A 12,950-nucleotide genomic window follows, 5' to 3' on the forward strand; every position below is an offset into this window, starting at 1 on the left:
TGGATGGATGGATGGATGGATGGATGGATGGATGGATGGATGGATGGATGGATGGATGGATGGATGGATGGATGGATGGATGGATTGGTCAAACAAATACTTTCAGCCAGCAGACCACCGTTCATGTCCCATGTGAAACAAAAAGATAATTATGACTTATTTTAACATTGCGTTAAACATTTAAAATGTAATCTAGCAAATATACATATTTTACGTTATTTATGTTTTATTAAACATATCCAAGTAGGTTTTTTGCTGAAATATAACCTTGTTTTGTTGCGTTTTTATATAAATTCCCAACATTAACCACGTGTTTAAAACGGAGACTGTAATCCGGGAGGACATATGTATCCCTCGAAACGTAATTTGGAATGCAGTTTAGTTGTGTTGGAACGTAGTTTTTAGGAGCAGGTATCACTAACAAAGCAACATGAATGCTTCGTTGGTGATTTAATGACGCAGTCATGTTGCTTTTAACCAAGCAACATGACTGCCATACCTTGAAACGTGTCAACATCATATATCCAAGTTAGCTAAGCAATATGTGGAAACAAGAAATGCAGCTTTCAGGACATCTGCTAACTGTTCTAAAATATAGCTGTATGCTACATGGGAAAATTAGAATAAAAACGACTGGAAAGTACACTCCACCTGCGCCAGGACACAGTCTGAGAGTTGCAATGTGACACATTGTTCTCTACTGTAAATTCCCATTTTAAAGTTTTCTTTTAAGCTATTTTAAATATTCATCAACATGGAGGCTCCTATGATTCTGATCCACATGTCTGTTAGTTGTAATTTCTCTGAGTGTGTTTCACGTCAGTTTGCCGTGACAGATGGCTCTGAATACTACGATGCCCTTGTGGCTCAGCACACAGCCATTGCAGTTCAATGTACAGACTAAACTGGGTTGTGGGTGGAAGTGAACACGATGCCATTACTGCAGTGGCATCATTTCCCTTTTAAACTACTTTTTAACAGCTCTTGCTTATAAATATGTCCAGAATGACGTGTAACATAGTCATCAAAATGCCATTAAAGTGAATCTAGTTATTTTAAAAAACAACACAGAAATTTACAGAATGGATTGCAGCCACTGAAAGCACCACGAATTGCGCATCACTTGCAACTGCTGTGTGCCCCGTCTCAAGGTCCGATTCACAAAAGATATTGCGCTGATTACATTCAGGCCCATAAAGTTTTGCACATTTTTGCATCTGATTGCAATTATCCATGTGGGAAATTAGAGATGTTGCGTTTGCACCAAGAACACAGTAGGCAGAACAATTGCAGAGAGAAAAAGAATAATGAGGTGTAGAGGCATTCATTAAAACTTCAGTTACCACCAACTCTGTGAAGATGCTAGTAGTTTTACTGTAACTGTGTGTGGCTATTGATCTTTTGATCTAATTTAAATACTTTCAAACAGCACAGGAGCACCAAGACACGATTTGCTTGGAAGTGCAGTTAGGACAACATTTTACTCTTTTCGGGTGGTTTGACAATCACACAGCTCCTGAACGCTTTCAACCAAATGTAGACGGCTTTCAGACAGACTCTCATGCCCATTCATGTACACAAAGGTACTCCAACCTGTGTTGTCAATTTTTCAATGGAAAGTAGCTAAAGCCGTATACCTACTTCCGGAAAATATTGCTGTAATTCTTTGATGCCCTACAAAATTATTTTGTCTGTCATTATAAAGACCGTAAAAGCAGACGCAGGGCTGTTTTTTACTGTGTGAAACAAGAAGTCAACGTTGATTTATTTGTCACCTAACTTGCGTATTCCAGTAACAAACAATGGGGATTGGTTGACAGCTCATTCCTCCCCCACTCAGTGAACATAGTCAGTCCAGAGAGACACAGCCACAAGAGTATTATAGAAATATCAGCAACTTGCTTCAAGAGAGAAGGAGGTCTGCAGAAGAAGTCGCTCGATGTGTCACTAAAGGGCTCTCGAAAGTCCCCGTAACTGGCGAGAGAGTTGCTGAGGTGGCAGTCACCTAACATTGTCTGTGCAGAAAATGAACATCACTTTTACTTTTGGACTCTCAAAATGACTCCTAACAACTGGATTTCTCATTCCCGGCTGACATTGCAACACTCCCTTAGCTGTAAAACATCAATCGTGTGTGTGATGTGTCACACAGCAGATCAGCACAATCACAATCTCCACACTACTTCAGTCATGGCATCTTGACTGCTTGAAATGAGATCAAGCGAGGGGGACTGTCATCCAAGCTAGCTGCGCCACAACATGCTACGCGGTGAAACCGACGGAATGTCCAACCGCTCAGTGTCGCAACTGTTTTGAAGGACAAAGACAGAGGGGAACGCCATTTTCAGGTTCCCCCATCAGGTTCCCCCGTCTGTCATTTATTTTTCATGTGAGCGTCTTCCATCTGCATTTTGCCAACAGTTGATTGTTTTCACACCTACAGCGATAACAATATGCAATATGACACAGGCACGCTTTTCTGCAAACACAAGTGTGATAAAAGTGCATACACACACACTCAACCACACACGCACGCACAACCAAGCTGTTGCACACACGACACTTATTCAGAATCAATCAGTGTGGCCTGGCATTCGTCACAGCCCTGTTCCCCATCCTTTCCCTTTGTGATTGAGATGGCTAAGGATAGACGGGCCAGACACAGAACCATCCCACCGGGACACTGAACAATGATGACAGATGAATACCTGCAAGCGGCAATCAAAGTGCTCTTTCATCATCGCAAATTCAATTTGGGAGATGGACGCCCCCCCCCCCCCCCCCCCCAACCAACGCATGCATTTCCCCAGCATTACATTCAAGCTTCAATCTGTCACGTCGAGGCCGCAAATGTGATGCTAATGTGAGCGCGAGTTGTATGATTTGTTCACTGGAGACTGTTTTCTGTGTTAATATTTGTGATAAGTCAATTAGTGGATGTGACTGAGAAAATAATTTGCAACAGGTGTTTCTGCTGATATGCATTATCATTAGTTATTACTGTCATTAGTTAAGTATGTGTAAACACTTAATACATCATTTATAAAGCATTGTTCCTTACATTAACCATCCACAACTCCTTAATAATTGGTTTGTAATTTATATAATACGTCATTTACAAATGGGGAATCCATCATTTATGAAGTATGAAAACACAATCATGAAACACATAATAGACGAGTTTATTAATCAAGAATAAAACATTTATAACTGTTGCAATGAATTGCATACTAATGAGTGTTAATGTAGGAACAATGCTTTATAAAGGATGAATTAAGTGTTTACTCATACTTAACTAATGCTTCATAGTGTGTAGTTATTATAAAGTGTTACCCATTTCGCTTTTTTGCTACACTGTCTTTTCTACAATCTCTTATCCCCTCTGTCTTTGTGACCCCTTAACCTCCATTATATCCCTTCTTTCATTTCCTTTCCAGGGAGTGGTGGCTGCAGAGAAGACCAGAGGGGGTCAGCTCCTCGAGGAGCCAAAGATGTTGCCTTTCCGAGCAAACACCTTCAGCCTCCAGGTGTCCATCCAAGATGTTCCCCAGTTCCTGTGGAGCATCAAACCCTTTACCACATGTCAGGTAACCATGGCAGCATTAACAACTGCAGCAAGATATTAAATGCAAACACAGATCTGATGCTGAAGTGCTATTTTTGCAAGAAAGGGGTGTTTGGGCTTGTTAGTTAGAGATTCTCTGTCTGTGTTGTGGGACGTATTTTACTGTAACATTTATCTGGTACCGCTCTCTAATGAGGCACTCATGAAGAACAAAATTATACAAATTTTAACTTCCCAATGCACCAACCCTTTTCAGTAGAAACAGGCAGTGTACTAGCTCTTATTTGAGCACAAATACACTTCTTCTTTCATAAATTAAAAAAACAGTTAAATATATCATAATATATTTGATGTAATATTTAAAGCTATTACGAGGTGTTTTTAACTGGTTATCAAACAGTCACAATGTATTACGGATGCCTCTGTTTGACCTACATAAGCAAACAAGACCAACAAGATTGGCTATTTCTATATAGTTCTTAATGCTTAATAAAGTCACTGGGTCTGATTCCCGGCGACATCAGGCCAAGCGGTTTTCATGGTAGCTCTGACTGTTTGATGGAGTAGCAGCAGGGGGTGGGGCTTCGCAAAGGTTCAATAGGCCCTCTTCAACTGCTGTGTAACATGTCTATTTCATTTATAAAGATCATTTGTGAGACATGGTTTTGCATCAATGAATGAGGTAAATTTACGGTGGTGGCTAATTCAAAACTATAGCAAAGGTTTTGGCTCACGGTAATTATATGTGGCTAACGTCAGCTGCACTTGTTGAGCAAAGCAAGCGCCGCAGAGCGTAATGAGCACGATGACCAATATGCACCAGGCAGCACAGTACAACAGCAGTTTGTATAAAGTGGAAGGGCTGAACCACTGAAGTGAGTCAACCTATTTATATGTATTTATAATATATATAATATACAATATCAGGCTTTGCACTTCCAGTTTGTAGTGTAAGAACGGTCAACTTCGTCTCTCATTAATCCCACATAGTCACTAATAGATACATTACATCATCGCCACTGTGTTGAAAGTAAAAAAACTAAATTGTATTAAAAAAAGAAGTTGCAACTTTCTTTCACTCTCTTCCAATACAATAAACGTGCTAGACAGATCAAGATCTTTAAGACATGATAGTACCGATGGTTTTACTTGTGCTTGTTTTGACTTGCTTCAGCTGAACTTGTTAATCGAATGTGATGCTAAGTTATACAGCTACAGCCCGACTAGGTTGATAAAACAACCTTCATACAGTGTTTGGCTGTAATGATTGTCCCCCATTGTTGTTACATGGGCTCCTACAGAGAAGACAAGTCAAGTCAAATTTGGCTTGATGGAAATGATTCTCTTCGGCTCAGCTCAACATTCATCTGGTTTTGATTCGCTTTATATTTGTGTTTGTCTGCACCTTTTTGCGCTTGAAAGCTGTTCTTTTAGCGTGCATCCTGCTGTCACCCACATTTCCCTCCTGAGGATCACAAGGACGGACGTGACTTGAGAGTAATGGCTTTGTGTTTGTTTTGCTTGCAGGAGCATTAAGATGCAAAGAGTATTAGATTAAAGTCATTGAATGCACCGCGGTGGTCGGTGAATGCTGTTCTGTACCTTGTTGTTGCCATTCGCAGGGCAGCTGCGCTGTGTCCCCGCTGTAACGCTGTTGTTGCTTAAAGACCTTGATACAGGGTGAAAGCTCTGTTTCAAAGACACCCACCCTCTCTGCGGCCTTATTTATGAGGGACTTGGGATGGCAGGCAGGCACCGCAGGCCTGCTTTGGCGAAGCAGGTGTAGAATAATAGCCGAGCGCTGCGCCATACATCAAGTCAGCTTTTAGTGCTAAAGAGCATCCGAGCTTTCCACGTCCATCACCCCTCGCCCTCACCCTCCTCCTCCTCCTCCTCCTCCTCCTCCTCCGCTTCTTACGCCACCGCTCCCAGACTCCATTATCTGCTGCTGTGAGCTGCACTGGGCAGCCGAGATCAAAGCCACAAGGGGTTAAGTCATCACCAGGCACACCGACAAGCCGCTTTTAATGCCGCCGCCTTCACTAAGAATCGTTTGCAGGTCATTTTTGATGTGGCAGAGACGGAGTCTTGCAGAGACTTGCAGAGTGGTTCTCACCGGGTTCACCGTCTTCCTCCCACAGTCCAAAGACATGCAGCTTAGCGTCAGTGATGACTCTAAATTGCCTGTAGGTGTGATGTCAGCCCTCCCTGTGACCCTAAATAGGAATAGGTTACGGATAACGGATAATGGGTACTAACTAACAGCAGGACAATAATCCACAATATTTGTATGTTATGATTTGTTTTTTGCGCTGGTGTTTGCTCTCGCTGAATGCTAATTGCTGCAGCTAGCCACCAACTGAAGGTCTGTCCCCCGGAGCCACCGCCCATCCTCCTCCTGGCGAAGTGGTGTCCTGGTGGCGGGGTGGATGAAACAAAAATATGAGTAGTTTTCTGCCACTTTGGATTCAAGCCAATAAACAAACTAACAAAGCTGCAAGTGGTATTACAAGACGGGAAGGCCCGTGGCTAGCTGGTTAGCATCTTCATATCAGTATCTCTGCAACACAGTTTCCGATGTCCCCTCTTTCTTCCTTCTGCCTCCTCAGGAGTTCTCCTTCCCTCAAGTGTGGTGCAGCAACCAGCAGCCCCTGCACTGTGCCTTCTCTCTGGAGAGATACAGCCCTTCCACCGCCCAGCTCTCCTGCAAAATCAGCGTGCGCCAGGTCAAAGGCCACGAGCAGATACTGCAGGTCTACACGGCAGTGGCCGAGGTGAGGCTCCGGAACTGTGGGAGAGAGGGGATTGGGGGGGGGTTGGCTTTCTCACTCAACCTTTATATAACCTTCCTGGAGCTTTTCCACTGACAAGCAGAGGCCAGCTCTCCTGACCTTGCATTGTGTATTAATAGAGCAAGGAGGACACTCTTACTTTCTCTCCTTTTCTTCACAGATTTATGCTCAACACAGACAACAGAGATCCAGCTGTTCACCACGTTTTGCCGCACATATTTTATTGACCTTTATTTGTCCAGGGAGCTCCAGGCACATAGCCCGCATCGCATTCACATGCATTAACACCTGGGAGCCAACGGCCTCCCGTCAGCCGCTGAGCAGCTCCACTGGAGCAGCTAGGAGGTAGAAATCCTCACTCAAGAGCACCTTGACAGCAGTTGTTAAACCAGAAGAGAGTGTTATTCATTGATTTTACCCAACTGCTTTTTTCATAAGCAGTCGCAAACATGCTTGTCACACCTCAAGGCCACCAAAACTAGAGGATACTGTCAGTCAGACGCAGGTGAAATATGATTTGTAATTACTTTTTTTTACGGCTTTTTTAATCCGACCCTCATGATTAGTTTGGGTTTGACGGATAGGAGGAAGAAATAAAAGCGTTTATAGGAGCTGTGAGTAGAATACAAATCATCACCCACACACACACAAACAGTAAACACATGTGACTGTTTCGACGAGGGGCCGCACTGTTCTACATTGTGGGTCGCCAAGTTGGGTCAACAACATTCTCATGCAGAGCACCAACACAGCGGTTTTAGAGGTGCTCCACATCAACACGAGCCATTAAGTTCCTATCATAGCACACATTCTAGCCAGATTTCCAGAAAATTGGCAAATGAAAATGCAAATTGTCCCACTGATTAATGATGGCTACCGTTATGTAAACAATAGGAGTTGGTTCATCGTGATTCAGGTATCATTAAGAAACATTGAGACACGTTACAGTCCCCTACCATCCGCAGAGACCTGATGCTTTGCACTTTTTCATCGCAGACAAGCGTAAGATCTTTTTGGCTTTGTGTGGATCATGTGCAGAGGGTACGGCCACTCAGCCCTGACACAGACAATGTTTTATTTTACTGGCAGACAATGAAGAAATCCCCAGCTGACTTCATGTGTTTCCTGTTTCGGTTCCATCTCCAGCTCGCTGTTCAACTGTGGCCGGGGTTTCTTTGTCTGCCAGTGAAATAAGAATTGAAAGGGAACATCAGGAGGTGACGTATATGCTTGAGCTGTCTAGTGTGTGTACTCAAACTGCTGGTGGTGCAGTTGGATGTGCGGTGGGATATCTGCTGAACTGTGAGATATAACAGGAAGAGGGCACTCGAGAGTCAATGATTGACTGTTGAAGGGCCAGATGGAAAAGTCACTGCCTGCATAAACACATCAGACAGTGTAAAAAAGTGAAGTAATACTCCACCCTAAGTCCTGAGCACCAAACTCATAATCGCCCGTAGGCTTGAAAGGTGGCCTTGAAGGGACAATTCAGGATAGCCGCCGCTTCACCCGGCTGTATCTTAAATAAGGTGCCCTAAAGGGACAGAAAGCAAATATGTGTTTCCTCCAGAAATCTTTTCTTTTTTAGATTGTTTTTGTGTGAGTTGCCAAGTGTTGGAGATATCGGCCGGAGGGAATATAATGGAACTAGATGCAGGCTTCCTTCTGCATGGTGATACGGTAGGCGGGTTTAGTTTGGTAGAAAGAAAATAGTTCCTTCATGAAACTGCTCGCAAACAGTCTGTGGATTATCTTGAGTAACCGGGTCGTGTTTTCTGGAAAGAGACGTTGCTGCTGAGTTTTGCAGATGTATTGTGATGGCGCTTTGAGCACCACAAGCAGATTGCGCTCTTGTTCCATTGTGTTGGAGGGGTAGACATCTCTACGGCCAATATCTCCAACATTCGGCAGGTCCTACCAAAACAATCTGGATTGATTAACAGCACTCCAGGTAAGAGGAAAAATATGTTTTGGGGTTGAATTGTCCCTTTAAAGTTTGTAGTTTTCTTCTTTGTAGAAGTAGAACAAAGAATGTCAACTTAGATTCTTATTGATTAACAATATGATTAAATATGATTAAATACTGTTATGGATGCGTTTGAAGTTATGTTGAGTATAGAGGAAGTGTTTGATATGTCTGGGAGCCAATCAGTGAATAATAAGATTCAGACAAACAAACAAGCTTTCTAGCCAATGAGTGAGCTGGTTTAGAGTGTTCATGACCTATGGAAGAGGAGGAGGCGGCGTTCCGATGAGCGTGAACCAACCTTGTTGGAATCCATTGTAACTGGTCTGAATTGAAACTGACCACAGCCTGTCATGACCCAAAGGAACCAACTCCAAACATTTAAAGCCACATTGTAAGTCCACGGGGTTAAGAGTTTGATAATTAAAAGACACTCTGTGCACTGTTTTAAAATGTTACCTTTCCTGAAGAATCCTGACCCAATAAACTCCGTCCATCTGGCTCTCCAAGCCGGTTACAAGAAGCACAACGCCACATTTTCAAAAATCCCATCTGACCCCGGTCTAATTCGAGCCTGTGTCTGTTCTGTTCTGTTCTTTTCCTCCAGACTGAAAAAGAGTCCGTTCCATTTTTTATGCAGACAGACTGCACCATCACGTCCCAGACGGGTCCCAAGGCCTTCAAAATCCCCTCGTCCATCCGCCAGAGGATCTGTGCCACCTTCGACACTGCCAACGCCAAGGGCAAGGACTGGCAACTCTTAGCCCAGAAGCTCCACTTAGATCGGTGAGCGTGTGAAGTGCATCCTCTCTGAGATGGCATGGTCTCTGCATCTTTTCTCTCCGGAGTTGGCCTCGCCGCCAACGAGTATCATCATTTGCTGCGAGCGCTGTTAACCTCGTGAATGTGGCTCTACATGGAGATACCTTATGTACTCCATGTTGTGTGAGGAGACAGGACCGGTAATTTATTCTCCAGCACATCGTGATTGTGTTATCTGTTGAATGCTTACAGCATGGGCATTGTGTTTTTGTGCTGGGCCTCATAACACGATATCCTTCAAAGGAATAATGTAGTTAATCAAATGCATCTTTAGCATTTCTGTCAAGGTCTGTCGAACATATATTGTTCATCACCTGTTTGTCCTTTTTTTATCAAATTGGAATATGCATTAATGATGAGAAGCTAATATTTACTCAATCCAGTGTTTGCTCGCTCTGATCCTGTGGCAACTATAATCTCCTGTTAAGTGCATGATTCATGAAACGCCAGTATCTAAGAGTCCTTCGGGATTCCAAATTATCCAGATAAGCCTTCCTCTCCAAGTTGGGCGGCTTTGAACTGAGCCTTATGTGACCAATGGCTGCAGCCTTTTATGTTGCTTCTTGTTTTTCCTCTTGCACGGCATCATGGAGCAGCAGTGAAACACTGCCCCCAGCTGGATCCAGCGCTACATGATACATGGAGACATTGCGTCGGGCGTAGCAACAAGCTCTCTGTTCATTTTGGCAGCACCTGATAATTAAATCCCAACCAGACTGTGTTTGCCAATAATTAGCCCTCATTTGTGATGCTAATTTATTCTCTATATTTTGATAGTCTTAAAAGGTCATACCTTTTGTTTTGTCTTCATGTGGAACCAGATGGTTTTGTTTACTGCACCAAGACGATTTGTGTTAAATCCTTTTTTAGTTACCGAAATATAACAAGTGGATATTATTAAAGTCAGGTAATGTGAATACAGTGTATTCATTATAATATGTTTTATTTATTTTATAGTATTATTTGAATGTTAATCACTTCATCCTGCGCAAAGTACTCACAGCACTAATTTGCAATTGTACCATTTACAGCATGTAATTGTAATTTGTGGTATTTCAAAATCTAATCACATCTAAATCCCTCAAAGCTTCCACAGTTTATGACAACATCTCTGAATGTGACACATTGAGGTTGAGTTGGTGGATGGAAAAATGATTGTGTTACAACAGCAGGTTATCAAAGCTGTACCTAAGAACAGTAAATATACATATGAACACTAGAGATAGATATCTTTAGAACACAGGATATAAAGAATATATAAGAATACACTCTAAATATACCAAACTATTACTCACGTACACAATTTAAACCAGGCAGCAACCTGTGAGTGAAAAGTAAAATGGTGTGCAAATTCACTATGGGCAAGGTACTTGAAGTAGCAAAACCAAGTTGAATGGATAAGTTCAGACAGAAATGATGAAGCTGAGAGTTGTTTGTCATCAGTCTGTTGGAGAAAGAGCTCCGCTGTCTGTCCAGCAGTTTGTGGAGAGGCTGGTCAGGATTATCCATAATGTATAACCGTGTGTTCAGCGTCCTCCTCTCCACCACGGCTTCAAAGGAGTCTACAGGCAATTACAGAGCCAGCCTTCTGAATCACTTTATTAAGTCCAAGGTAGACATCATTTACAGATATCATTTGATACATCGTCTGTTTTTAAGAAAAACACATCAATGAGCCTCACTGTTTGACTGGTTGACATGTGCTTTCACTAGCAGACAATGACTAATCCCAGTGTCACACCATTAAAGTAACTTCACTTGATTGCTTTCCGTTTCTTCTGGATGAGCTCAAGATTAAATATGCAATGAAAGACGACGGAAAAGAAACATAGTGAAGATGGTCACATCACAGTACAGTGTGAGTTGTGCCTTCCAGCTGTGAAAATGCTGTCATCATCCAGGAACTCATCATTTGACACATTCCCAGTAGTTACCTTGTAGCAGCACCCATATTAATTACAATCCTACGTTTAAATTGTAGGATTTAAATCCTATGTTTCAAACCTGTATTCTGTATTCTGGACCAGACATTGGAAGCTGTTTGCTCAATTCTCTCTCTCAAGTCTCTCCACGCACGCTTTGAAAAAAATAATGTTGATGAACTGCTCAAACCATCCCGCCTTTAAAGAGCTTGCACTGTGTTGTGATGTTGTTCCACTTGTTTGCTTTGCATGCAAACTAACTGGGGAATGCTTTCATTCACTGGGGAGTTATTACCTTCAAACATACAGTGCCTAGCTGTTTGAGGAAAGATTTGTTTAAAAAGTAACATTTTGCTTGAAGCACCACAGTTTGAGAAATACTGGCCTTGTTTTCTGTGCATCAAAATCACCCTCAACACTTTTTCTCAAAAGAAATTAGGACAGTTTAAATTATTTACAGAATCAGTTTGACTCGTGTCTTTCACACGATAAATGTGTCAGCAAGGACACGGTCCATATCTGAAGCCGATATCAAGCGTGTTCCCTGTGTTCTGTCCCTGAAACGTGACCTCTTCCTGTGCGGTTCGTTAATCCAGTTTTGTGTGCTCTTCTACAGAAACCTGGGTTATTTTGCAAAGCAGCGGAGTCCGTCGGCGGTCATACTGAGCCTGTGGGAGGCTCGCCACCAGGACACCGCTGACCTCGACTCCCTAGCCAGCGCCCTCGAGGAGATCGGCAAGATCCACTCCAAGAGCTCCCCCAAGGACCGGGATGAGCCAGAGTCCGACTTCAATCACATAGAGGCGGGCGGCGTGTGCGGAACGGGCACACTAACAAGTCAGACGACAGAGGACTCTGCTCCTGAATATACGGGCTGAGAGAGAGAGAGAGAGAGTGAAAACTGACAAACTGAGGCATATATCTGCGAAAGCACACAGCCGGTGATGGATGACACACTGCGGCCGTGCGCTGGAAGGTCAAGAGGTTGTGAGTAGACGGCGCGAGCAGTCAACATGCTGACCGAATGGCAACGGATGGAGGTGAGGCGGTACCTGCTGTGGATCTACCCCTCTCTTGTCTGAGGATGGACTGTAAATCTTGTTCTGCCTTGCCACTCATATTAAGTTCATTTTTAATGTATCTGTTGTTGTTTTTAAGTCAAAGCTGCCCCTCCGTATTTATATATATATATATATATATATATATATATATATATATATATATATATATATATTCATTTTCCAGCTCAGAGGGTGAGTGGGGTATTTCCCAGCCTTTAGTGCACATTACAGTATTTTCTGAATTTGTGTTAGAAAAGAGGGGAGAAGCTTTCCTCCCCTGGGACCGTCCCCTCCCCTCTCCCCTCCTTTTCCCAGTGGTCCACACAGCAGCTGGACGCTGGACATATTTGCATAGAAGTTCTGAGATGCAAATAAGGTGATACAACTGTGGCGTCATTTCAGAGACACCTGATCTAATTTCTCTCCCCCCCCCCACCCACACACACCACATCCCCGTGTCAACGAATGAATGAGGACTTAGAAGCTACTTTTTTTGACGTCCAATATTATATTTTTCAAAGGAAGCTGCTGATTGCTTAAATGTTGTGATTGTGAACTTTCAAAGCCAAGAATTTTGAAATTATCCCATTTTCATCTCTTACAAAAGATTCAAAAAAATCGAGTCGATAGGAAGTTTACACTTCTGATCGACGACCAGTGTTGTGTGATCACTTCCACAAAAAGGAAAACAAGTTAAAAAAAGACATTATGAGCCCCAGTCTACTATGTGGTATAGGCTACGGATCAAAACATGGTTGTGGTTTAATGTGGCAGAGTGAGATTTCTAACCGTGGCATTACAGTTCATTACAGTTTCCTTCGC

At 42.8% G+C, this 12,950-nt stretch overlaps 1 protein-coding gene across 1 annotated transcript in view; it reads left to right on the forward strand.

Moving 5' to 3' along the window:
• unc5db (unc-5 netrin receptor Db) overlaps positions 1-12,230 on the forward strand; it is a 225,222-nt gene extending 212,992 nt beyond the window's left edge. The window contains exons 14-17 of the mRNA XM_079269905.1: positions 3,438-3,587; positions 6,175-6,339; positions 8,931-9,109; positions 11,684-12,230. Coding sequence (XP_079126031.1) covers positions 3,438-3,587; positions 6,175-6,339; positions 8,931-9,109; positions 11,684-11,945 — 756 coding nt within the window. The 3' untranslated portion in view covers positions 11,946-12,230. The remainder of the gene's footprint in view (positions 1-3,437; positions 3,588-6,174; positions 6,340-8,930; positions 9,110-11,683) is intronic.
• The last annotated feature ends 720 nt before the right edge of the window (positions 12,231-12,950 follow it).

Source organism: Melanostigma gelatinosum, assembly GCF_949748355.1.
Source record: "Melanostigma gelatinosum genome assembly, chromosome: 6".
Classification (NCBI taxonomy): domain Eukaryota; kingdom Metazoa; phylum Chordata; class Actinopteri; order Perciformes; family Zoarcidae; genus Melanostigma; species Melanostigma gelatinosum.